The sequence below is a fragment of the Grampus griseus genome (genome assembly GCF_964374135.1).
Source record: "Grampus griseus genome assembly, chromosome: 11".
NCBI lineage: Eukaryota > Metazoa > Chordata > Mammalia > Artiodactyla > Delphinidae > Grampus > Grampus griseus.
Window position 1 is genome coordinate 8929348 of NC_139005.1, and position 26765 is coordinate 8956112.

General features: G+C 47.8%; 1 protein-coding gene across 1 annotated transcript; it reads left to right on the forward strand.

The window, feature by feature from the left end:
* The first annotated feature begins 627 nt into the window (after nucleotides 1-627).
* On the forward strand, nucleotides 628-26576 carry BCL2L14 (BCL2 like 14). The gene is made up of 6 exons (XM_082666644.1): nucleotides 628-731; nucleotides 11503-11948; nucleotides 16348-16509; nucleotides 18506-18576; nucleotides 21491-21757; nucleotides 26015-26576. Exons 2-6 carry the CDS (start codon nucleotides 11510-11512, stop codon nucleotides 26051-26053), a joined length of 978 nt encoding a protein of 325 aa, XP_082522770.1. The 5' UTR covers nucleotides 628-731; nucleotides 11503-11509; the 3' UTR covers nucleotides 26054-26576.
* Nucleotides 26577-26765: the final 189 nt, after the last annotated feature.

Here is a 26765-nt window from a genome sequence, read left to right on the forward strand (position 1 = left end):
CTAAAATTGTGACATATGGTCTTTAAATGAGTTTTTGTGGCTTTTACTATGGCTGGGGTTACATTCCGTTTTGAAAGCTTTTCCCGTGGTTCCATCTGAATACTATCTTTGAATCTCATGGGAGAGGTAACACTGATACAGTGTGAAGCCAGAAAGACTAAGATTTCGATCTCAGCTCAACTGATGGGGGGACCACTTCCGCACCAATACCTTACCTCTCTGAGCCTCAGTTTCCTTGTATGGAAAATGGCAATCATAACACCTGCCCCTTGATGTGAAGATTAAACATGTGTGCCACGCCTGCCACAGAGGTGATCAGTAAACATTCGCTAAACCGATGAAAGGGAAAGAAAGTAAAGTACTATCAGGAAAACACCCTCATAATTGTGTCTGTCCCAAAGGGCAGTGAGAGTCCTCGGTAAAGGATGCACAACTCCTTTTAGAGTCAAATTACTCGGGCAAAGGTCAGCCCCTCCTTCAGTTGAAAAGCTGGGGGCAGGGCTTAACAAGGAAGTGACTCCCTTCCCTAAGCCTCCTTCCAGCCTTAGTCCCAACCTGAAGAGGCTACACCCGGGTGGAGTCTTACATCACAAGAGCCTTCCAAAATGAGAAGCCAAGAAGACTTGGCCAAAGTTTCCTCTTAAGTTTCGTGGAGAGAGACTCAGGTATAGAAATATCTTTCCTGCCGCCTGACCCGAAGCAGGAGAAACTGCTGACAGCTTGGAGACCAGGTAATACTAGGAGACACCAGTCTTCACGTTCAGCCTTCCCAGCAGGACACAGGGGACTTCAGTCCTGGTTTTGCTAATGAGGCAATCTAACGGGGGGTTAGTAAACCTAACGTTTACGGCATTTATTTAAAAGTTCTGATCATGTAAGTCTCAGGAAGCAAAACTAAGAATCTAAAACTGAAAGCTAACATCTACTTTATTAGGGGTTTCCAGAAAAGGGAGAAGTATTTAGGTTTCCCTTTCATTTCTCCTTTGCTCCAGAAGGTTTGGGAGGGTTAAGAATACATAACTGGCCGAATCATTGTTAACATTATGCAGGTCTGTCTCATTGAGTATGTAGCAAGGTATGTGATAGTGTGACAGAAGCCCATTGAAATGCCAGCTACCTCCCCCAGAGCAGAAATGGGCTGAGGACAAGAGTCCCTGGCTTTGAGCCCTGAGTACCTGTGGGCACTTGGGCACGAGATCTAGTCCCGGCAGACCCCCTAGAGACTTCCTTGAGTACAGGGCGCAGGTGAAATGGGGAATACCCCCCCCCAGGAGGCTCCCTCCTGAGTTCCCTGCCTGCTCTGTTCTATAATCATCAGAGCCTGAGTCTTTGTGTTTCATTAATAAGACCTGAGGCTCTCTCTGTTTAGCTTCTATTGTAGGAATTTAACACGTTTTACCTCATTCCTCATTTTCACCCTTAGGATTAAAAACCACAGGGGAGGAGGGATGAAGACACCATAAGGTGAAGTTCAGGGAAGGAAGGGGAAGGGTGGACCGCCTCTGAAGGGCGTAAGGGGGCAGAGGGTGCAGAAGGAGAGGCCCAAGGCAACCGGACAAAACTCAGCTCAAAATCTGGCCTGGGAACATCCCTCTGGGATGAGTGGTCCTCACCCATGTCTTACACTCAGGCCTTGTCTGTGTGTCCAGAGTGATGGAAGTCAGCTCTCTGGCAGAGCCTGTTGCTAAGGGGTCCTCCACGCCTCTCCCCCCCGGGACAGGCCGGAGCAGAGTTCCGTCCAGGGCAGAGTTCCGTCCAGCTTCCTGGGGCCCTGGTGGCCACAGCCTCTGTGCATGCATGAGGGCTGTTTGCTCCGTGACCTGCCACAGGAAGGGAAGGAAAATCTAACCTCGACCAATGAATCCAGAACTAGAAAAATCCCTAAAGTGTGTCCTGTGATCTTGGAAGTCAGATGCTGCTCTGCAGGCCAAGCAGTGCTGCTCTGCGGTGCTCCCAGGAGACTAGCCACCAGGGACTCCGAGGACTTTGGCCATTTAGGGGGCTGGGGGGAAGAAACCCTTCGAGAGGGAAGAGAGGCCAACAAAAGACACTGTGAAACCTTGCCTTCGGGGAGTAGGTCTGTTAGAGTTTGCTGTAGATACGCTAGAGGGTAAGTAAATACTGGATCCAAAGGGTAGGGCTGTGTGCAGAGTCACTGAATTACAATGAGCCTCACAGGGCTTATTCCGGGGCTAATTTTCCACTCCAGGCTCTGAACCTACATTCTGGGGCCTCACCTAGGGCTTCATTTCCATCAACATAAGCATAAAACTTACCTGTACGTTTCCATTAACCCAGAAGTTGGGCTGCTTCTACTTTGAACCCGAACAGCTGAGAGCAGAAGGGCTGCAGTGGTAATAAAGTAACTCACTGCTGCTTCAAAATAAGACTTCATTATCAATTTAACAGCTCTCCCGTCATTCCCAGTGAGGATGAGTAGGAAAAACACCCTACGCTTGTCAAGTGCCTTGAAAGTGTCTGAACTCATCCTTTGACGCAGCTGCAAGCGCTCGCCGGGGCTGGTCAAGGTCCCCTTGGTCCCGGGGAATGCCTGAGCACTGCCCTGCCCTCTGCTTCTCTCTCGCCCTTGGCCTTGCCTCCTGGTTGGGCCCTCAGCTCCTTTCTAGCCTGGAAGACGGCAAAAATCTCTTCTTTCACGAAATGGAAGCGCTGTGTGCTCCATCTTGACCTCTGCTTTCCCCCCTTTTCGGATGTTGCTCCTGAATCAGCAATTAGCAAACTCGTTTCTTTTTTCTCTGTTTTTTTGCTGTAAGCGGGCCTTTCACTGTTGCGGCCTCTCCCGGTGCGGAGCACAGGCTCCGGACGCGCAGGCTCAGCGGCCATGGCCCACGGGCCTAGCCGCTCCGCGGCATGTGGGATCTTCCCGGACCGGGGCACGAACCCGCGTCCCCCGCATCGGCAGGCGGACTCTCAACCACTGCGCCACCAAGGAAGTCCAGCAAACTCGTTTCTTAAAGAAGTCGGACCCTTCCTCCCTCTCCAAGAGCAGCGCCCCCGCCCCCCCCACACACACAATTTTAAAGTCTTCACACTGCATTAGAAAGGTTTGGTTGGTTGGGTTGCCTTAAACTGACACGGTTTCTTCGGAGCGTAGTCCTATGGCTGGGAGAGGGCTCCCCCGCTACCAATGCAACGGCTCCTCGAGGACCCGCGGGTACCTCCTGCCTACGGGGCGCCCTGAGCTGCCCAACTCAAAAGGATGCTCAGAATTAAAACCCACCTTAAACGCCCTCCTGGCGCTGCTCTCGGACTAGGTTCAGCCACTTCCGCGCCGCCTCGGCGGCGCCCGAGTCCCGACCGCGTGTCCCGCTCTTTCTCTCGCGTGACTTAGGTCGCTCAGGCTCCACCCTCGGTCCACTTTCCTCGCTTCCAAGAACCTGAGGTCTCAGTTTTTCTAAGCAGCACCTTTTATTCACCGAGTTGCCAGGTTTGCATAAAAATACAAGAGGCCCTGGCCCTGTTCGGTATGAATTTCAGATAAACAACAGATACTGTGTTTTAGTGTAAGCATGTCCCATACAATACTTGGGACACACTTACACTAAAAAATTATTTGTTATTTACCTGACATTCAAATTGACTAGCTCTCCCATATTTCATCTGGCAGCTCTATATCATGTTTCTTTCATTCATCAAATATTTCCCGAGAGCTTATCAGGTGTCAGGCATTATATGAGGTGCTGGGAAAGCCAGCCAAGTCCCAGGCTTCATATCTTACAAGTATGTATACTTTATGCACACACACCCATACACACATACTCTCTCTCTCTCTCACCCTCTCTCTCTCTCTTTCTCTCTCTCTCTCTCTCTATATATATATATATCAAGTGTGAATGTTGTGCTAAACCAAATATTTGCATGTCATTAGTTTTCTTAATTGCTGCTTTTGATGAATTTTCTTTTATAAACATATTAAACCTTACAAGAAAGGCTACCTATTAAGATAGTTGTGTTTTTTTGGGGCTGTGCTGCAGGATGGCATGCGGGATCTTAGTTCCCCAACCAGGGATCAACCCGCGCCCCCTGCAGTGGAGGCGCGCAGTACCACTGGAATACCAGATTAAGTCCCCCATTTTTTTTTTTTTTTTTTTTTTTTTTTTTGCAGTACGCGGGCCTCTCACTGTTGTGGCCTCTCCCGTCGCGGAGCACAGGCTCCGGACGCGCAGGCCCAGTGGCCATGGCTCACAGGACCAGCCGCTCCGCGGCATGTGGGATCTTCCCGGACCGGGGCACGAACCCGTGTCCCCTGCATCGGCAGGCGGACTCTCAACCACTGCGCCACCAGGGAAGCCCAGAAGTCCCCTATTTTAATGAATAAAGACGCTAATATTTACTGAGCATTTAACATCTACCATGCACTACTTTAAGTGATTTACACGTGCTAATTTTTTTTGCCCACATACCTATGTGATGGGGGAGGGGTTGTTTTATGGGTTTTTAAAAAAATTTTTATTGAGGTATAGTTGATGTATAATATTACATAAGCTTCAGATGTATAACATAGTTATTCACAATTTTTAAAGGTTATACTCCAGTTATAGTTATTATAAAATACTGGCTATATTCCTTGTGCTGTACAGTATATCCTTGTAGCTTATTTATTTTATACCTAATAGTTTGCAACTCTTAATCCCCTACCCCAATCTTGCCCCTTCCCCTTTTCCCCTCCCCACTGGTAGCCACTAGTTTCTTCTCTATATTTGTGAGTCTGTTCCTTTTTTGTTATATTCATTAGTTTGTTGCATTTTTAAGATTCCACATATAAGTGGTATCATACACTATTTGTCTTTCTCTGTCTGACTTATTTCACTTAGTATAATATCCTCCACGCTGTTGCAAATGGCCAAATTCCATCCTTTTTTATGACTGAGTAGTATTCCAGTGTGTGTGTGTGTGTGTGTGTGTGTGTGTGTGTGTGTGTGTGGTATGTGTAGTACACATACATTTACGTAGTACACATACATTTATCCATTCATCTGTTGATGGACACTTAGTTTGCTTCCATATCTTGGCAATTGTAAATAATGCTGCTATGAACATTGTGGTGCATGTATCTTTTTGAATTAGTGTTTTCGGTTTTTTCAGATATATACCCAGCAAGGCAATTGCTGGGTCATATGGTAGATCTATTTTTAGTTTTTTGAGAAACCTCCATACTGTTTTCCACAGTGGCTGCACCAATTTACATTCACACCAACAGTGTATGAGAGTTCCCTTTTCTTTTCTCACCAACTTATGTTATTTGTAGACTTTTTGAAGATAGCCACTCTGACAGGTAAGAGGTCATATCTCATTGTGGTTTTGATTTGCATTTCTCTGATGATAACGATGTTGAGCATATTTTCCTGTGCCCGTTGGCCATATGTATTTCTTCTTTGGAAAAATGTCTATTCAGGTCTTCTGTCCACTTTTTAATTGGGTTGTTTGTTTTTTTGATATTGAGTTGAAATGAGCTGTTAATTCTGTATGGTACTCTCTGCACTTCCTGGACTAGGATGTCTGTTTCCTTTCCCAGAGTAGGGAAGTTTTCAGCTATTATACCTTCAAATACTTTCTCAGCCCCTTTCTCTCTCTCTTCTCCATCTGGGACCCCTATAATGAAAATACTTGTGTGCTTGATGCTATCCCAGAGGTCTCCTGAACGGTCCTCATTTCTTTTCATTCTTTTTTCTTTTCTTCTGTTCAGCATCAGTGATTTCCACTACTCTGTCTTCCAGCTCGCTGATCCATTCCTCTGTATCATCTAGTCTACTGTTGGGTCCTTCTAGTGTATTTTTCATTTCAATTATTGTCTTCTTCATCTCTGTTTGGGTCTTTATATTTTCTCTTTGTTAAAAACTTCTAACTTTTCACTCTCCATTCATTCTTCTCCCAAGTTCTTTAATCATCTTTATGATCACTACCCTGAACTCTTTCTTGGGTAGATTGCCTGTCTCCACGTCACTTGGTTCTTCTGGGACCTTATCATTCCTTTGTTTGGAAAATGTTCCTCTGTTGCCTCAGTTTGCCTAACTTGCTGTTTTTATTTCTCTGTATCTGGTAGGTTGGTTACATTTCCTGGTCTTGGAGAAGTGGCCTTGTGAAGGAGACGTCCTCCACATCCCATCAGTGCAGTCCCTTTTCATTACTAGAGCTATATGCTCCAGGGGTGCCCCCTGTGTGGGTTGCATGGGCCCTTCTGTTGTGTGGGATGACTACTGTGGGTGGTCTTGTAGGCTTGGTTGGCCCCTGGTCCAGTTGGATGCCAGGCCCTAACTTGTGTGGAGGCCGCCAGCTGCTGGTTGGCGGGGCCAGGTCACAAGGTGGCTGACTGCAGAACCCCAGGGTGGGGAGGGGGCAGGGCTAAGGCTGAATTACTGGAGGATGGAGTCAGGGTCCAGGAGACCCTGGGGCTATTGCCTTCCCATTGGTGGGTGAAACAATGTCCTGGGGCTAGTGCCGGCCTACTGGTAGGCAGAGTCAAGTCCTGGGGTCTGGTTGTAGGGCCCAGGGGTCCTAGACCTGGTGGATGGGCCCAGTTCCTGACACAGTTGGCTGCAGGGTCCGGGGTGTCCCAAAGCTTGCATTGGCCTGTTAGTGGGTAGGGCCAGGGCCCTGCTAGTTCCAGGGCTGGTGCTGGCCTGCTAGTGGGTGGGCTGTGTCCACAGGTTGCAAGGCTGTGGTTGTGTTGTGGCTGGTGTCTGCCCACTGGCGGGTGAGGCTGGTCCTGAGGTTAGAGCAGGCTCGCTGGAGGATAGGGTCAGGGCCCAGGGGGTTGTGGGGTCTCTGGCTGGAGAGCCCTGGGGGTCCTGAGTCTAGTGCCTGCGCACTGGTGTATGGGGCGGGGTCCTGGGCCCTCTGGTGGGCAGGGCTGTGTCCAGGGGCAGCTGTGGACTCAGGGGGTCTTAAGGCAGCCTGTCTGCTGACGGATGGCACTGTGTGTATGCCCACTTAGTTGCTCTGCCTGAGGTGTCCCAGCCCTGGCACCTACAGGGTGCTGGGCCGCTGCGAGGCTAATCCCCAAGGCTAATAAGCTAGAGGGAGGATCCCAGAATGGGGCGGGCCAGCACCAACATCCAGATGGTAGAAGGAACTCTAAGAACGGCTGCCACCAGTGCCCATGTCCCCAGGGTGAGCGGCAGACGCCTCCTGCCTCTCCAGGAGACTCTCCAAAGTCCGTAGGTACGTCTGACCCAGGCTCCTTTCCAATGACAGCTTCTGCTCTGGGTCCCAGAGCGTGTGAGGTTTTGTGCGTGCCCTTTAAGAGCAAAGTCTCTGTGTGCCCCAGCCGTCTGGCTCTCCCGAAAGTAAGCCCCTCTGGCCTTCAAAGCCAAACGCTCTGGGGACTCATCTTCTCAGCAGAGCGCCCCCAGGCGGGAAGGCCCCAGACCTCTCACTCCTTTGGAGAGCCTCTGCAGCTGTAATTATTCTCCCATCTGTGGGCCACCCACCCAGGGCTACGGCACTTGACTCTATCGCAACTTTGCCCCTCCGGCTCGTTTTGCTGCGGTTCCTTCTTTCTGTCTTTAGTTGTTGAAGATCTTTCCTGGTAGGTTCATCTTGGCTGATCTCCTGCCAGGGTTGTTGTTTTGTTTTGTTTTGTTTTACCCCATTTTACAGATGAAAAAAAGAAGGCAGAAATAAATGAAGGTATGTAGCCTGTCACACAGCTAGTAAGCCGATGACCCAGGATTTGAACCAGGTTATCCGTCTCAAGTTAGACGATATGAATCGCATCTTGTAAATGGAAAAACTACACCTCGTTGGAGGCTACATGACTTGCCTCAGCCCCCTCGCCAATAAGTATGAAAAGCAGCTCTTCAACCGCCTTTTCACCCCACATGCTACACTCTCCCCATTACACCACCCGAAAACCCCTTGCAACTTCTCTAGAACAGCGTGGCCGGCCGTAAGTGGGTTTCATAAATATTTTTTTAAATCAAATAGTTGTTCAAACACTTAAATGCTATTCTAAATGCTTTACAAATATTAACTCATTTAATCTTTGTAACAGAAGGAAACGTACTATTCTCATCCCCATTTTATTATTTATTTTTTAAAGATTTTTTTTTAATGTAGACCATTTTCAAAGTCTTTATTGAATTTGCTACAATATTGCTTCTGTTGTTTCTATGTTTTGGTTTTTTTGGCCACGAGGCATGTGGGATCTTAGCTCCCTGACCAGGGATCAAACCTGTACCCCCTACATTGGAAGGCGAAATCTTAACCACTGGACTGCCAGGAAAGTCCCTTCGTCCCCATTTTAAACATGAGGAAACTGAAGCCTGGAGAGTATGTCACATAACTGCTAACGGCAGAGCCAGGATTGGAACCCAGACAGTCTGTCTCAGAATAGGAAAAAGTCCACAGTTCATTGCCAAGTGCCTTTCTGCCCCAGGCATTACTGTAGGAGCTGGGCACCCAGCAGAGAAAAAGTAGCACATCAACACGCCTGTCCTCCCGGCACTTACATTCCCTTGTGGAAAAGAGAATGAAGTCTAGATAAATTGGAAGACCTGGTAAGGATCCTCATGGGTGTGACTGAAACTGGGCACCAAGAGGGGAAGAATGGTTGACCTGTGAGAATGGGGCGAGGAGGGGGGCGCAGGCAGAGCGAGGTGAGGGCGCAGATGCTGAAGTGATTCCAGACAGCAGAAAGTTCCCTGCAGTGCACAATGGGCGCGTGAAATCGGGAGTAGGTGAGGGAAGGAAGATAGTCCAAGCCCCAGAATAGGACAGGCGTGTGACGAAAGGGAGGGAGGAGGACCCAGTGGCGGTGTCGCCCCTCAAGCACTGCTCAGGCTTAGTTGCCCGAGGCAGGCCTGGGGGGGCTTTGGAGTCGTGCAGATATATCTGTGTGTGCAGTAGGTGTCTCAGGTTTTGCAGCCCTGCCCTTGGCCACCCTGGCAGATCACTTCTGCCCCCTCCGTCTGTACCTGATGTTCTGGCACAGCCCCTGCATCTCCCGCCTGGCATCACTTCCATCAGAACTGCTTTCTCGAGGCTTGGCCACAGAGCACTTCCTGGATGAGCAGCTTCCTATCATCCAGTGTGAGGCTCTTCCAAAAAAAGATAGGAAACAACGATAGAAACAGGAAGCATCATCGGCAGGCCTGCAGGGGATATGTCTCAGCCCTCACACCTCCTTCAAATAGTAATGGAATCAGAGGGGAAAGTTAGAGAACATTTGCTGTGAAATCAGAGGACCAAAAGAATTGAGAGACTTGCCCAAGCACTTTGCAAGTTATAAACTGAGCCAACCCTGGACCATCGGCCTCCAGGCACACAGTCAAATTGATCTGAACCACGTCACAATGCCTCAAACCCCGTCTGCGGTCACTGTCCCAATTCTTTTATTTTTTTTTGAATTTTGCCTTTTTTTTTTTTACATTTAATTAATTATTTATTTTTGGCTGTGCTGGGTCTTCGTTTCTGTGCATGGGCTTTCTCTAGTGTGGCGAGCGGGGGCCACTCCTCATCGCGGTGCGCGGGGCTCTCACTATCACGGCCGCTCTTGTTGCGGAGCACAGGCTCCAGACACACAGGCTCAGTAATTGTGGCTCACGGGCCTAGTTGCTCCGCAGCATGTGGGATCTTCCCAGACCAGGGCTCTAACCCGTGTCCCCTGCATTGGCAGGCAGATTCTCAACCACTGCACCACCAGGGAAGCCCCCAATTCTTTATCAGTTGGTCATGGTGTGAGAGGGGACAGTGGAAAGAAAAGGAGAGACATGCCAGCCGATCCCATTAATATCACTACAGCTATTTATTATCACACCAGCTCACATGCCAAAAAACACTCTTAAAGTTGGACCATTAAGGGAAGGGTCCATGATTAAGAGCCACATCAAGGACAGAGTCAGAGGGCCTGGGATGACAGTTGTACTAAAAAAAAAAAAATAGCTACCGTTTTTGAGCCAGGTTCTGTGTTGAGGTTTCTCATGCATTACATTGTACCCTCACAATACCCCTGCAAGATGACTATTATTATTTTCAATTTACCTGAAGGAAGCTCAGGTTCAGAGAGGTGAAGTAACTTGCCCCAGGTCACACAGCTAGTCGGTGGTATGGCCAGAATTTGAACTCAGGACTGTTAGACTGAGAAGCCCAAGCTGGTTTCCAGCACACGCACTGTCTGTGAAATTTTAATCCAATGACGGTTGGTAGATCTGGGCTCTCTGGCATCTGGGACAAAAAGGAAATCATAGTCCTTAAGATACAACCAAAGAAAGCAAAGTAGATCAGAAAGAAATGATTTCCTAGCAGACAACCATTTAAGGAATTATTTCATGAGAGCTTAAATTGAACACAATCAGTTAATTACATCTATCTGGTTATTCATATGGAAATAAAGATGAAACTTCCATCCCCATCATTTTAGTGCTTGTATTGATCTTTCTAAAACATGTCTGTGGTCACATCATTCTCCCGCTCCAGACTTTGAAAAGCTCTCCATTGCTTCCATCAGTGTGCTTCAAACTTGTAAAAAAAAAAAAAAAAGCAGGATTTTTTTCTTCAGATAAAATCTTACATGGAATGCTAAATATGGGAAGGAATAGAAGCAAACCTTTCCAAGCTAAATCAGCGAGTAAAGGAAGAATGGAGAGAGGCCAGGGAGGGCCAGGGACCCCAGACAGCTCCCTCCCCTGAGCTGGCCTCTCCCCTTGCCCAGCTACCCTCTCCCAAGAAGACTTTTTTTTTTTTTTTTGCGGTACGCGGGCCTCTCACTGTTGTGGCCTCTCACGTTGCCGAGCACAGGCTCTGGACACGCAGGCTCACGGGCCCAGCCGCTCCGCGGCATGTGGGATCTTCCCGGACCGGGGCACGTACCCGTGTCCCCTGCGTCGGCAAGCGGACTTTCAACCACTGCGCCACCAGGGAAGCCCCCAAGAAAACTTTTAACTGCCCTCCACAGTCTAGGGCCCCTTCTGAAATGTACTGATCTACCGACATGAGAAAATGCAAAGCTTTCAGCCTGACCTTCCAAGGCCCTGATCGCCTGGCCCTGACTGCCACTTCCCCGTGGTCCTTCCACATCCCTATAGCCCCAGCTCTCCACAAAGCACAGGCTTATGCGCCACCAGATCTCTTTCCACTCTTCAAACACATCCTAAATTCACCCAGAGCCTGCCCTCTGCCCAGCCTGTTCTAAGGCCCAGTAGCCAGCCACCCATCCAAACACTTTCTTTCCTTCAAGGAGCCTGCACTCGCCCCCCGTTCACAGCTGTCTTTCCTCCCCACCTCCCGCGCTGGCTCCTGCATCTCTGTTCGAGCTCCTAGCTCACCCTCTTTGTCTGGAGTTATCTATGTACAAGTCTCATCTCTGTAAGACTGAACTTTCAGAACAAACCTTGGCTTTTCCAACTCTGATGACCCCCTGCCCCCAGCACAAAGAGAATAGGTACTGAATAAATGCTTACTGAGTTTCACCCCATCTCTCCCGACCTACAAAGAGTAGGTGGCTCCCAGGTAGATGGACGCGTGTGGACTTTGTCGTTGCAGCCCTGCCATGTGCACCAGTAGCGCCTGCGACCTGGAGGAGATCCCCCTGGATGATGATGACCCAGACAGCATGGAATTCAAAATCCTGGAGTTCTATGTCAAACACCACGTCTTCAAGAACACCTCTGCTGTCTTCTCACGAAAGCTCCCGAGAACAAGAAGTTTGTCCCAGAAAGGACCAGAGAGTTGGCAGGCAAAGAAAGCATGGACACAGGGACCGTGGACTTGCAGAAATTCCCAATCCACGGAGAAGGCCATAAACGTTGGCAAGAAAAAGTCGTCTTGGAGAACACTCTTTGGAGTAGCAGAGAAGGAGGAGGACTCTCAGAGCTCACCTCTGGATATCCGTTTTGAGCTGCAAAGTCCGGTGGGACCTCAGAGTGGTCCTCACGGTCGGCAGTGGCCGAGGTCCCTCTCCAATGTGGAACAGCGCTTAGAGCGTGAAGGTAGGCTTTCGGGGATTCTTTCTCTCCCGCAGCCATGTGTTTCCCTTCTTTGTGCGCCTGGGGGTTCACCTCCTCCCAGCTGGTAATGGGGCCTTAGGCAAGGCACTCTTTGAACCTCAGCTTCCCAACCTATTAATACTCAATTCTAATTTCCCTGCTTTTCTCAAGACTGAAAAGAAAGGAAGAGGATAGCCGTGAAGGGTGACGGGACTGGTTTTCTGGCTCCACCGTCTATAAACTTGCTGCCCAAATCCCTAATCCTCAGTGCCAGAGACCCATATAAGAGAAATAGCCCCAGCCGGGCTCAGGCTGCTCTTCCTCCTGAGGGAAGTCAACTCCCGTCTCTGGGCCTCTGTGTTTCCATCTGTACAATGGCCTCTGAAGTGGATGGAAAGATCAGATAGCTGTACACAAAAATACTTTTCAAAGTACAAGCCACTCAAAAAACCACCAAGAAGAATTTTGACAAAATCTTCCTTCAGTGGTACAAAACACGTTGTATCGAACAAAACATTTTCATGAAAGGCTTTATCAGAATCGCCCTTCATCCACAAACCCTGGCATAACCATCTTCCTCCCCTCCAACAATACCTTGTGCCCAATGCCCAGATTTTAAAAGAAACCCCCCTCCTGCTGGGCTGATTGGCCCGTGTAACTTGTCAATAATTAGTCAACAGGTGGCAGTAATGTCTCAATTTTTAAACATTGTGATGGCTGGCTTACTTGGAGAATCACCCCCGCACAATGACAGCTTTAGATCATTCACTGTGATCAAGGAAACTTCCACTTCCTATCAGACTTATAGAATCTTAGGAGAGGGGAAGTTAGGGTCGCGATTACCTGGGGGAACTCCTCCTTCCCCCAGGGGTACAGCAGGCTTCTTCTACTGCGGGTGGTATCTGAGCTCTGGAGCAAACACAACAGTTTGGAGGGACCTCAATAGGCTTTTCTGCTTGTCCTGTTCTGTGGAGTTTGCCAGGAAACGGAAGATTTTACAGACTTTAACCTTCTGGCTTTCCTGAGAAAAATGACGTTCTGTATTTCAATATTACTGAAGTGTCATGTCACCTTTCTTATTTTCTAAAATTTCCATCTCTCTGTGTAGATATATAGATATCCCTACAAATGTAGAAACGGTTACCTCCTAAAGAGGCGTAGCTTTAAGGATTTAAGCACAGTTGTTCCTCCCTTCTCACCTTCCTCTCTCCTTGCTTTCTTGTTTAGTTAATTATGTGGGTAGTTAGTTGGTTTTATGTTGGGTGTGACCCCAGAGGGACTCACGTTCTATTTCTATTCTGCCACATGTAAATCAGAGCTCAGCAGTTGGTGTCCTGTTTTGTTTTTTTTTTTAACATCTTTATGGGGGTATAATTGCTTTACAATGGTGTGTTAGTTTCTGCTTTATAACAAAGTGAATCAGTTATACATATACATATGTTCCCATATGTCTTCCCTCTTGCATCTCCCTCCCTCCCACCCTCCCTATCCCACCCCTCCAGGCTGTCACAAAGCACCGAGCCAATATCCCTGTGCCATGCGGCTGCTTCCCACTAGCTATCTACCTTATTACGTTTGTTAGTGTGTATATGTCCATGACTCTCTCTCACCCTGTCACAGCTCACCCTTCCCCCCCCACCCCGGGTTCTTTTAACTGAAGGTCGCAATTTAGCCTGTGCTGCCATTTCCAGGACTCAGACACCAGGTTGGAGTGAGAACGATGAGGTTATGTCCCAAGACCAAAGTCTCATAGTAAGAGACCTTGGAATGTAGAAAAATGAATGTCAATACCAATTTTAGTAACACCAACCCGAGTTTTTGTGTGAATCTTTTTTTCTCCACAGCTATGACTCGCTACAACTTCAATAACATAGAGATTATTTTTCTCTCCCATAGAAGAAAACCACAGTTTGGCAGCCCAGGCTTGATCTACCAGTTCCACAATCTTTAAGCATTCCTATTCTGCCATCCCTCAGCTAGTTGCTTCCAACCTCAGTCACCTTAAAACCCAAGGTGGCTGTTGGGATTCCAGCCATCATGTCTACATTCCAAGCAGGAAGAAAGAGGAAGCAAGGGAAGGACAAAAGGGTATCTCCTTCCTAGATAATGCAGCTCCCTTTCAGAGAGCTTTCTTAAAACTGTACCCAGCTTCTTACATCTCAGTGGCTACTCCTTACTGCAGACGAGGCTGGGAAATGTAGTGCTGTCAGCTTCCCCTGGCATCTCAGGGATCTGTTACTAAGGAAGAAAAAGAAAGTGGATACTGGGTAGGAAATAGCAGTCTCGACCATAAGGAATTCTCTCACAAACGCCCTGCCTCTTCTAAAACAAATGCCTCAAGCCAAATGCCTCCCCCATCCCGCTCTCCTGCTCTCCTTAATCCCACAGTGAGCCCCCAGAATAAACTCAGAAGGATGGGCAGCCTTTCTGTTCTCTCTCCACACCCACCCAATGTTCCCTTGCCTATCAGATGGGACCAACTCTGATGAGAAGGGAATTTTTTTTTCCAGTTTTTTAAATTAAGGTATTAGAATGGGAATCTTAACTAGAGCTAATTCATCTGAGTCAAAATGAGGTTGCTTATAGTTTTTCCTGCACGTATTTCACCTGCATCCCTCCAGTCCGCAGAGACAGATACACATACACAGGTTAGTCAGCTTGGGTACCTCCACGTCTGCTGGGGGCCTTGTGATTGCCCTGCCACGTGGCGGGGGCTGGGGGCTGGGGAGTGACAACCTTGGGGGCCCTCACCTGCCTCCTTTGAGGGCAAGGTGGGCGCAGTGTGACTTCCGTGGAAGAGAGCGTGTTAATCACCCTGCAGGCCGCACAAGGTTGCAGAGAGGAAAGCACGTGGAAGCTTTCCTCTCCCGTCTCCTGCGGACACAAGGGAAGGCTCCCACCGGTTTTGGGATCCAGCCTCTTGCCACCTCCTTCCGTGGGTGGCCAGCATTCACGAGCAAGCCGGTTGGACTGCAGTAAGGTGATTTAAAAGTGGAAAGTACTTGTGGTTGGGTTATTAAAATGGGAAGGAAAAGCGTTGATCCTTCTCCTTGACCTCTCCAATTTTTCTCTCTAACCCACTCCTGATCTGTTTCTGAACCCTATGGATGGAGCATCATGAAAAATGTAGCTTTTTAAGGAAGCCATTATGCCTTTTTTTAAAGGAAGGCATTGTGGACAAAGTGTCAGTTGCCATGGCCTTTCAGTGAATGCCCTGGGGGGGTGAAGGGAAAGCACCAGGGCGCCATGTGCATGTGACGGGCGAGTCCAGGGAGAGAGGTTCAGGAACCACCTTGGCAGCTCCGTAGGAGGTCAAACCCTGCCTTGCATGTGACACAATCCCTCCCCGGACCCAGGCCTTGCCTCTCTTATCTATCCTGATTGACAAGGTCCGGGTGTTCCCCTGGGCACACCAACCTTCTGGCCAAAACCCCACTCTGTCACTTTCGTCAAGTCTTATGAATTAAATACTGTTGTTCTTAAACATTGCATGATACGACCGCTCCGTGTCAAAGGCAGAACTTGTACGAGCTTCTGAAAGTTAAGAACTTAGTGATGGGTTAACAAAGTCAATTTTACTCCCAAGTAACTCAGCAGTACCGCCTGCCCTCCCAATCCGGCCCCATCCCCTACCAGGGGCAAAGTCGACCTGTCCTTCACAGGCTATGACATTCAGGGGGCCAGTGCCATTTAAACCTTCATGTCCCCAAATGCTTTACCCTCTAGTTGCCTGTGCAAATTCATGGCATAAGGCTTTTCCTGGATTATAAACTCTTGAAGGTCGTGGTTTAGACTTTATGCATCCTTGTTTACCTATCAGCACTTTTCGCATGTTTCCCACTATATGTGGAGGAGAGAGAAGACAAGTGACCATGCAAGCAAGGGCAGTTCAGTGTTCACTTGATAATGAGTCATGAATATGGCCTGAGAGCAGGGATATTTCTCTTTCCTCCGTGACAACCCCGAAAGGCTTGTCACACTGCTGAATGCCCTCCTATGTGCATAGGGGCCAGCTCTCCAAGATATAAAGGATGTCCAAAAAAAAAAAGAATAAAAATAAAAGCATAATGAGCATTCCCTCAAGCAAAGAACTAAGCACTCCCTTTTGTGTTTCCTCCCTTGCAAAGGGGCAAGGGGACCCTAATTTTGCAAGGCTTCAGAAAGAGGGTGCAGAGGGGCAATTGTTTCGAGGTGGCAATCACTCCTCTGTGAACTCCTCCTCCGTCCCAGCCTCTGCCAGGCAACTGCCAGTGATTTCTGAAGAATGGACTCCCCTCCACGCACACTCCCGGCCGCTTCCTTTCGCTCCAGGCTGGTGTTTTCATTTCGGGCAACTGTGCATACCAATCAGCTAGACGAAGTTCTGGGAAGGGCCTGTCAGCACCATTTTGTCTTGTTTCAGCCGTGGACCCCAAGGTTGTTTCCATTGCCAATCGAGTCGCTGAAATCGTTTATTCCTGGCCGCCACCAGAAGCGCTCCACAGCCAGGGAGGAAGCTTCAAGTCCAGAACGATTGTGACACACCAGGGTCTCCAGCACCAGGGCTTCCAGCCTACAGCTGCAGGTGGGAAGAGTGTGTGCGGTGGGTTGCCTGTCTGCCATGCAGAGGTCTACAGCATTTATGTACTTACACAGCTCAGGGCTCTGCAACTTAGGAATCTCTGCTAAGCTGGCCTCAGGGCACGACAGCAACACGCTGGAGGCACTGACCTTCTTTAGCTTGAGAGACCAGCCCAAGCCAAGGCGAGTATGCCAGCAGCTGGAAGCAACAGGCCAAACTCACTGCTAAGTCCAAAGGAAAGTCTCCTACTGAGGGGCAGGAGGAAGCCTGCACTCAACCTTGTCCACAGGGGGAAATGCAAGTTAGATTTCATCACGTTAGCCATGGCCAGGGACCAGTGTACTCGAGCAAGTGCACAGGGTATAGTTGGAGCATCGCCCGGGGATTTACGATATTGCCTTGGGCTCCTGTGAAAAAGCAGGGGGTTGTCAGGTACCAGGTCTGGGGCAAAACGTGAAGCAGAACTGAGAAGTAGTGATCAGACTGGGTCAGTTGTCACCAAACTATACCAATAGGTAGGACTGTGGATCGCATCCGACTTGCAGGAATTCTAGAGTTGAGGGAAGCAGGACCAAGTGCCACAGGAAGAGAAGTTCAGTCTGGCCATTCCCTCATTAATGACTATCCTGCCCGTGGTTCTCGTTCCCAAACTCCAGTGATGATGAGGGTCCTAGCTGGCCCCTGAGTTTGCAGTACGCCAAAACAGAAGGCAAAAGATTGATCTGCAAAGGTGGTGGTGTCTCCCAAGCTCAGAAGCAAAGTGCTGAGTTTGTCCACCCTGTGCTGTGCTGCTGGGACCACAAACTACCAAAGGGGCTTAGAGAGTGAGGCGCTGGGAAAGGAGGACCCTTCTGACAGCAAAAAACAGTGTTCCAACTTTATTGCTATCTCATGTGTGCCTGGGCCTCGTAAAGCAATACCCCTAAACCAAGCAAAAGCTCAGGCTCTCATCCTTTGCGCTCATGAGAAATTCAGGCTGCTGTTCTAGCAACTTCCCTGGAGAGAGGCGGCAGCGTCAGATTAAAAACTACACGTGGGCGGTGGAAGCATGCAGTCCTTCTTTTCCCAGGTGACTTGGGTCTCAGACTTCCTACCACCTTGCCCTTCACTCGACCCTGTGGGATGTATTTCCTGGCCTCTCCTCCCCTCTCCCTCTGGGACAAACATGAGGACTCCATGACATCAGAGACTGCGCCATAAGGAAAAAGGGCCGTCTCTGTTTGGATTCCGCTCTATAGCAACGACCGTTTTCCTAATGTTGCATGTTAGCACATTTTGAGACGAGAAAAATCAGACTCCACCTTCCCTGTTCCAACACACACACCAACTGGGGCCACCTCTCTCTCTGTCTGCCATGTTAGCCTTTGGGGTGGGAGACCTTATTCATTTTATTTACTTATACTCCACCTTGTTGTAAAGACACAGCACACAAAGTACACATTTTAGTAAGATAAATCAAATTTGAAAGATACTGTAAAAAGAAAACAGTAGGAAAACAGGTGGGTTTAGGAATGAGTTTAATTCCCCAAATGCAGGAAGACTATACCCCCCCCCCCCCTTAGGAGGCCACAGTTCGGCTCTACAGTTCCTAGCAGCTAACACAAAGGGGTGAGATGATCCAGTAGGGGTTTATGGTGTCTATATGGAAAAAGCACCATATGCTCAGGACAAACCCAAAGACCGAGAGAAACTGCTCCTAAATATCTTTAGAGATAAGCTCATGTATCTTCAACAACATTTTTACAGTAAATAAAGTGATGAGTTTCACGGTGAGAACTGTGGGAGTGCTGGGGGAAGAAAGAGAGGAAAGGAGGGGACTGTGGGAAAGGGTGTCTGGAATGGTTTGGGCCTGATCAGAAGAGGCAAGGTAAGATTTACTTTGCTGAGAATTATGAAGGGCATGTCTTCCTCAATCCCTAACCAGGCTACAAGCATTGTCCCTGGAAACATTTAAGATTGTTTTTTCTTAAAAGAAATAACTGGAATTTTCCCCTGGCAGACGGAAAAGACCAGATAACAGCCAGAATCGTTGAGCTGCTGAAATATTCGGGGGATCAGTTGGAAAGAGAGGTAGGGAGCTTCTCGAACTAACGAGTTTTCTTTCTGCGTCCGCGCGCTGGTACCCAAGGATGGAACTGTACTGCTGCTTGTGCTCCTTTGCAAAGTTCTGGTTTCCACTTAGTCCTGAATTTTATTTCCCTTGGACTCAAAACTCTTCGTGCTGGCAGCATCTCAAAAATGAATCACTTTGGAAAACATAAGTAAACCTTCTGGAGCCTCCTTGGAATTTTTGGAAATGAAAAAAGTAACTTTGTTTTTGCAGGAAAAAGACACCAATAAATTAAAATTTGCTGAATAGAATTATGAATCTAGTTCCCCATGTAACTGATCCTCAGGGAAGTTTAGACTCTTGCATTTGCCCTGCAGCCTGGATATCTGTGTCCCACAGCTGCTCCAAGTCTGGAGTCTTGTCTGAAATCTCCCCCTAGAAAGGCCGGACTGTTCTCTCTCAGCAATTCGGCCAGGGGGCAGGTTAGTGTTAACTCGGAGAACTTGGAGTTTCCTGCCATTTAGAAGTTGAGACCAGTTCTTCCCATCAGGAACGTGTAGGAGTTACCTTCAGGTAAAGAGGTAGTGAGCAGGCCCCCCTGTAGTCAGGGCTTCTCAAGGGATCTTGTCCGTGTCTGCCGCCCACTGACGGCTGCATGGTCGCCAGCATCTGTGCATCAGGGGCTGGCCTGTGGACCCATTCCTTTGTTTGGCCAGGATCCATGGGGAGGAGTCAGGTCTGTGGGGACTCTGCAGGAGGGGGAAACAGCACTCACTGGCTAGCCAGCCAGCCCAGTCTCAGCATGCTCTGTGGCTCCTCGACACCTTTGTCACAGGTGTGCCCAGAGGATGGTGACCAGGACAGGGAAGGGCAGGTGAGGTGGTGCAGAATGAGAAACACTGAGGAAACACGGAGGACCAAAGAAAAGAGAAGGGGGTCTGGGAGCTTCAGGGCCACAGTACGGGGTGGACAGGGGTGCAGAGGAAGCAGAAAACAGAAGAGGGCACATGGTTTTAAAGGACACCCCTGTGTTTCTCCAGAACTAACATTGATAGGAGTTACAGGGCAATTGATTTCTCCCCACTTTAAGAATGAACTTTCTAGCACTCAGTGCTGTCCATCGAAGCCAAGGGCTGCCTTGTGAAGAAATGATCTTCCTGTCTCTAGAAGAATTCCAAGTAGATGCCACTAACCAGCCCACAGTTCAGTACTTGAACGAGGAAGGATCTGACAGGTGTGCTCAAGGATTCCTTACAGCTCGAAGTTGCTGTGGCTCTCCTTCCTGGCCTCCCCCCGGGGCCGGGACTTGGCAGTAGGTCTGGGAGGCCAGGGACGGGGGCGTGGTATGAAGGTTGACCCTTCTGGTTATGAAGAGAGATGCTTTCCTTTTCACCCCACAAATTACCACTTTAAAAACCTCACTTTGCCTGATGCACTCTCTTGATGATTTGGGGGCAATCATTTACATTATTTATGTAGAAAACATGGTGGTGGTTCTCTTTATGTGGTTCTCCAGTAGAGGACTCTGGTGGGAACACACAGAAGCTCTGCTCGTGCTCTGTGGGTGTTAAGTTCCCCACAGAATGGGACAGTGACGAGGAGGAGGGGACCTGCCATGTCTGCAGAGTGTCTGCAAAGCCACTCATCCCCGAGGGCACTTGTGGGCTCCTCCCACACCTCCCTGAGATGCCAGAAAGCCAGGTGCAACCCCAAGGGGCAGGGGGGCAGAGTGGGTACCTGTGGAAGGGGTTTCCTTCTGGCGTTTCATTCTTTTACTGTGCTGGCATGGTCCTGGATTCCAGCCGCCCGCTGGAGGTTTCGAGTCTACCTTCTTCCACTGGCTCATGACTGAGAGGGGTCCATTCTTGGTGTCGGGGATGTTCCTGCTTCAGACTTATAATGCAAATAGGCCCCTGTGTCTCCTGGAAGTTGGGAGGAGGTGGGCTGGGCTCAGATAAAGGACACGGCTCCACTAAAAATCTTTATGTCGCATCTGACTCATCCCCAGAATACCCCTTTTAGAAACCATCTTGGTTGAAAACCTGCTCAGCTTATCATTCCTCAAGGACAGAACTAGTTGATTTTCAAATAAACATATAGTCCCTGATCATTGAGCAATTTCTGTTTTCACATGACAACCATCACTTTACAGACATTGCAAGGAAGGCCTTAGATGAGGATGATGTATGCTTGATGACACAAGCCCTGATTTTTCACAAGCAGAGGCAGGGACTTCCCTGGTGGTCCAGTGGTTAGGACTCTACATTTCCACTGCAGGGGGCACGGGTTCGATCCCTGGTCGGGGAACCAAGATCCTGCATGCCTTGCGGCACGGCCAAAGAAAAGCATCTCGCATCTTGAAGCATCCTGGACAAATGCTAACACTGAGAGCACTTTCCACCATGTTGAGCACAACATGTTTTACTCAATTACCCTGTAGTACAGGTACTGTCATCCCAGTATAGAGATGACAAAACTGAAACCGAGAGGTTAAGTTCTCCAAGACTGCACAGCTAGTAAGAGGTGTAGCAGGAGGAGTTGAGCCCAAAGACAGTGATTTCCAGGCTTCAGATTCTGCCCATTACACAACCTCTAACAGAGCACTTTGCACTGGGTCACAACCGTCAGTAGACTGTGAGCCCTTTGAGTGAGGGGCTGAGTCTTAATGGTCCACAGTACCACCTGCTGGGTACTCAGCACTCAGGAAACATCTGCTGAATGTCGAATGAATGGGCTGTTCAGTTTGTATTTGTCCCCATGAAAGAAATTCACAGAGAAGGTCCATGCCCAATCCGGTCCTGCAGGACATGGCACCACGATTGAGACCAGAATTGAGGGTTTTCCATTGGGTGTTTCAGTTGCCCAGTGTCGAGTGGGAGAGTTTGCCTGCCCGGGCCAGGCTGCTGTACTGACTGCTTCTCCTCTTGCACACAGTTGAAGAGAGACAAGGCTTTGATGAACAGCTTCCAGGGCGGGCTGTCCTACTCTGTTTTCAAGACCATCACAGACCAGTTCCTAAGGGGTGTGGACACCAGGGGAGAATCAGAGGTCAAAGCTCAGGGCTTTAAGGCTGCTCTTGCAATAGACGTCACGGCCAAGCTCACAAGCATCGACAGCCATCCCATGAACAGGGTGCTGGGCTTTGGAACCAAGTACCTGAAGGAGAACTTCTCGCCCTGGGTCCAGCAGCACGGTGGCTGGGTAAGTGCATCCTATTTAAAAATAAATCTTCCCAGAACTCAGAGGAGATGGGATGGAAAGGGGTTTTTTGGGTTTGTTTTTTTTAAGTGAAGGGAACACATCTTTGAAGTGGTTCTCATGGGTTTTGGACACTTGAGTGGCAAGAGATTTATTCCATTGATGGGAACATATTTTTTAGTGATTATCTTATCAATAAATATTTACTGAGCTCCCAAAGGGTATGTGGGGTATGTGTGTGGGGGGAGAGGGACTGGTCGGATATAACAGGAAATGAAGAGATGTTGATATAAAATGTTTAGATAGACATAATTTCTGTTTTCACAAATTTTGCAGGCAGCGGAAGTCTAGCAGTGAGAAAAGGACAGGCACATAGTTCCTTATTCTCTCAGATGCTGATGGGGTGTGGGTGTAATTCTCACGCAGAGGTTCAGGACTTATGACATTTTGCCATTGTTGCTTGGACCCAGCCATTTTGACAGGGACATTTTGATAACTGAAGCAGTTAAATTTTCATCTATTTTTAATTACCTGCTATCAGGCAAAACAGACCTCTCTACCCTGATTCCTCACCTCAACCCCTCTCCCATCCTTTTCCCTTGAGATTTCCTTAAAACTGCCACGTTCAAATGGCCTCGTAACAGTAACCTTTTCAAAATGCTTTACCCCATCCAGAGCTCTAAATCTCAATACAGTTAAGTGCCCTACGTACGAACGAGTTCTGCTCTGAGAGTGTGTTCGTAAGTCCAGCAAAGTTAGCCTAGGTACCCAGCTAACACAATCGGCTATATAGTACTGTACTGTAATAGGTTTATAATACTTTTCACACAAATAATACATGACACAAGAAATCAAGAAAGCATTTTGAATCTTACAGTACAGTACCTTGAAAAGTACAGTAACACAGTATAACAGCTGGCACACAGGGGCTGGCGTCCAGTGAACAGGCAAGAAGAGTCACTGACTGGAGGAGGGAGAGGAGGTGGAGCTGAAGGATCCTCAGCGATAGGAGACGGAGGGCAGCTGCACTTTCACTCATGCCCAACATTGACGGCACAGGTTCTGGTTCCTTGCTGGAACCAGATGCCCGTTTGCATCTTTGAAAGTTCGCAACTTGAAGGTTCGTGTGTAGGGGACTTACTGTAGGCCTAGGGCATTTTTGTCTGTTCAAGCCCTTCTTAGGAGGACATACATTATCATTAGTCCTCTTTCCACGAGAGTGGCCCAGGGGCCAGGAGGCTTGAGTCTGCTCTGGACATGGCCCTGGGGCCTCCAAACAGGCTTAGTGTCTTGGCTGCCAGACGGAAAGTACAGCTGATCATGCCTAAGGGGCTGAAGTGTCCGCCATGGTCTCCAGTGGCTACCCATTAAGCAACCCAGACTTCTGTTCTTTCCTATTTTCCACTTTTGCACCAGATATGATAGCCCTTAAGTGGCTAATCTGAACAAGGCTCTTAGGTATTCTAAATTCAAGCTGCCTTAACTCACGCTAAGAAGAGGACAGAATCCTCAACATCGCTTCAGCTTTAACTGCCCTTCCTTCCAGGACCCCCTCAAGTCCCTCTTCTGCCCCAGAGCCCTTCCGGACTACTCCGGCTCAAGACTCTTACCAGCCTCTGACCTTTTACAACACTTCACGTTTGCATTATGATTATATACAGGAAATTACCATCATTGTTGGTCTAGTTAATATATTTTTCCAGCGAGGCTATAAGTATCAATTGGGCTTACAGGCCCATTCTCAAAAGTCTATTTAGTTAATTAATGTAGCTGAAACGCCAAAAGTGTTCTATGAAAAACGGCGTTTCTACACCAAAAGCAGAAGCGACAAAAGAAAAAATAAATTGGACTACATTAAAATTAAAAATATTTCTGCTTCAAAGGATACCATCAAGAAGGTAAAGAGAAAACCCAGAGAATGGGAAAAAATATTTGCAAATTATATATCTGATAAGGGACTTGTATTCAGAATATGTAATAAATTCTTACAACTCAACGATAAAAGACAAAAAACCCCGCAATTTTTTTAAATGGGCAAAATCGATTTGAATAGACATTTCTTCAAAGAAGATATACAAATGGCCAATGAGCACATGAAAAGATCCTTGCTTGCCATCTTCATTTCTACATTAGGGAAACGCAAATCAAAACCACAATGAGATACCCACTAGCATGGCTAAAATAAAAAAGACAAGTGTCAGTGAGGATGTGGAGAAATCTGAATCCTTATACATTGCTGGTTGCACTCTAAAATGGTCAAGCCCCTTTGGAAAACAACTTGGCAGTTCCCCAAAAGGTCTATACCCAAGAAAACTGAAAACAAGTGTTCACATAAAAACTTGTACATGAATGTTCATAGCAGCATCATTAGTCATAATGGCCCAAAACTGGAAACAACGAAGAAGTTTATCCATGATGAATAATGAATGGAAAAACCAAATATGGAATATCCATACAGTAGAATAATATTTAGCCATAAAAAGGAATGAAGTATGGAAAGGTGGATGAACCTTGAAAACATCATGCACAGTGAAAGAAGTCAGACAGAAGGGCCATATATTGTATGATTCCATTTATATGAAATGTCCAGAATAGACAAATTCATAGAGACAGTGGTTTCCTAGGGCTTTGGGGAGAGAGAACGGGGTGTGACTGCTGACGGACACAGAGGTTCTTTTTGTGGTGATGAAAATGTTCTAAAATCAGATAGAAGTGATGGCTGCACAACTTCGTGAACATACTAAAAGCCACTGAATTATATACTTTAAGAGGTGAGTTTTAGGTATGTTCAAAAAAATCTGTTACGAAAAACAGTGGTTCTGGGCTTCCCTGGTGGCGCAGTGGTTGAGAGTCCGCCTGCCGATGCAGGGGACGCAGTTCGTGCCCCGGTCCGGGAGGATCCCACATGCCGCGAAGCGGCTGGGCCTGTGAGCCATGGCCACTGAGCCTGCGCGTCCGGAGCGTGCGCTCCGCAGCGGGAGAGGCCACAACAGTGAGAGGCCCGCGTACCGCAAAATACAAAACAAAACAATGGTTCTAATTCTAGTAAGCAAATAAAAAGAGGAAAGAAAAAAGAATATAAAAAGTTTTATTAGTTCTTAATTTGGTTGCTAGTGCTAGAGAGAAAAACAGTTCCAATCAGAGAAAACAGATGATTTTTAGGGGGTAGAAATAATAAAGGGAATTTTCAAAGGCTTTAGAATTTTGTGGCACTAGTTCTTTAGCACTTGTATTTTCAATTCAAAATGTATTAGTTTACTTTTCCAGGTCATCATAAATCTTAATCTTAAGTCTTGGCCACAGTTAGGTTTAATTTGGAGCACGTAGCTAGAAATTAGGAGAGGGAAGAAAAAGAATAAGAGGGAAAGGACTAATTTTTTCCAAAGTTGCAGAGACAGAGTTGCAAAAAATAAAGGATGCTGCTGAAAGAATATTTACGAGTTGATACGAACTATGAAAGTGTGGAGGCGGGTGGCTCAGTCTCCCTGAACAGGAAAGAGATGAATCTGGGTGGCAAGCCTTCCATTGCCCCAGGGATGTTAGTGGCTCTCTGGAGTGTCCTTGTAGTGTGGTGCAGAAGGAGAAAAACTATTCCTAGGCACACGTTTCCCAGGAGCTCAGGGTTCCTAATTATCTTAGTCATCCACATTTCATAGAAGTGCATCTTATCTTCCCAACGGAACTGCAAATCTGTGAGGGCAGAATTATGTATTTCATGCCCCTTTTTCTCTCTCATAGTTTCCATTACTTTTACATAAGTCATAGATGTTCAGCCAATACTTGTAGAATAATGAGTCGATCAAATGAATGAATAGCGACTCTATCCACAAAGCATGCCAAACAAGCCACCATTTGATTTTAATTTATTCCTTGGCCTTTTTGCTTCACTTGAAGCACCATTCACATCGTTACCCCGTGGTCCTGGCAACCTCACCCCTTCTACAGCACTTTGAAAGAAGAGGTTTGCCACCTCCATAGTCATCAACCTTTCAGTATCTACTCTTTCGAATTTAACCATACAATCAAAGACTTTTCCCATCTAGCCAGTTAGCCCTGGGTGTGTAACATAAGTCCTTAGCTGATAAAGTTTTCCTTTCAGGCATACCAAGGATGCCAGTCACCTTTCCAAACCCTCCCCCAACCTTAACATGGTCTCCAAGCCTTGGGTCATGCCTGGGATAAGAAAGCATATGTTTTCACTTCAACAGTGAATCAAACTTGGAATTTTAAGAATCTATTTCTCTTTTTCCCCCCCTCTAGGAAAAAGTACTTGGGATATCACATGAAGAAGTAGACTGAAACATCAGAGGATTTGTAATCTGGAATACTCATGGTCCAACTCTGGTCTTGCATACATCCGTCTTAGCAGACTATGGGAGAAAACAAAAATGGACAAGGCAGATGGACCATCAAAATCTGCAAAACCATTATTCCTGCAAATCAAGAGGCATCAGGAGAGGCCTTGAAATCTCCGGCTCATAGAATCTAGTAGCATGGCCCTCGGCATCCATGTTTTCAGGTCTCCATTGAGTGTGTAAGGAAGTTTCGAAAGGCAAGTGGTAATTTTCCATTCAAATGCTTAGAACAGAAGCCATCACCCTGCCTCTGCCGGCCACTTTAGTGAAAGTGTGTGACAGATGTTTGTTGACCTCATGAAGGTGAAATGATAAACGGTGCATTTGCTTACTCTTTGGTTTCCAGTACTATTTATTTTTCAAACTTCACTGGAGATGGCCCGATAATGACATTGTTCCAAGCCTACCTTTAGGCCCATGTGGCTGTTCGTGTTGGTAGACAGAGCTCAGAGACTCCTGGGTTTACTGCTGTAGCCTGGGGAGAGACTGCCGTATCTGCTTTTATTCCCGCCCCCCCCCCCCCCCCCCCCCGTACGTGGGCTTCTCACTGTTGTGGCCTCTCCCGGCTCTGGACACGCAGGCTCAGCGGCCATGGCTCACGGGCCCAGCTGCTCCGAGGCATGTGGGATCCTCCCAGACCGGGGCACGAACCCGTG

Excerpts from the sequence above, each read along its gene's own strand:
- BCL2L14 (XM_082666644.1), top strand. The coding sequence starts at position 11,510 with ATGTGCACCAGTAGCGCCTGCGACCTGGAGGAGATCCCCCTGGATGAT. Across the intron at positions 16,510-18,505 it reads CTTCCAGCCTACAGCTGCAG|ACGGAAAAGACCAGATAACA; the intron begins GTGGGAAGAGTG and ends TTCCCCTGGCAG. Across the intron at positions 18,577-21,490 it reads GGGATCAGTTGGAAAGAGAG|TTGAAGAGAGACAAGGCTTT; the intron begins GTAGGGAGCTTC and ends TCTTGCACACAG.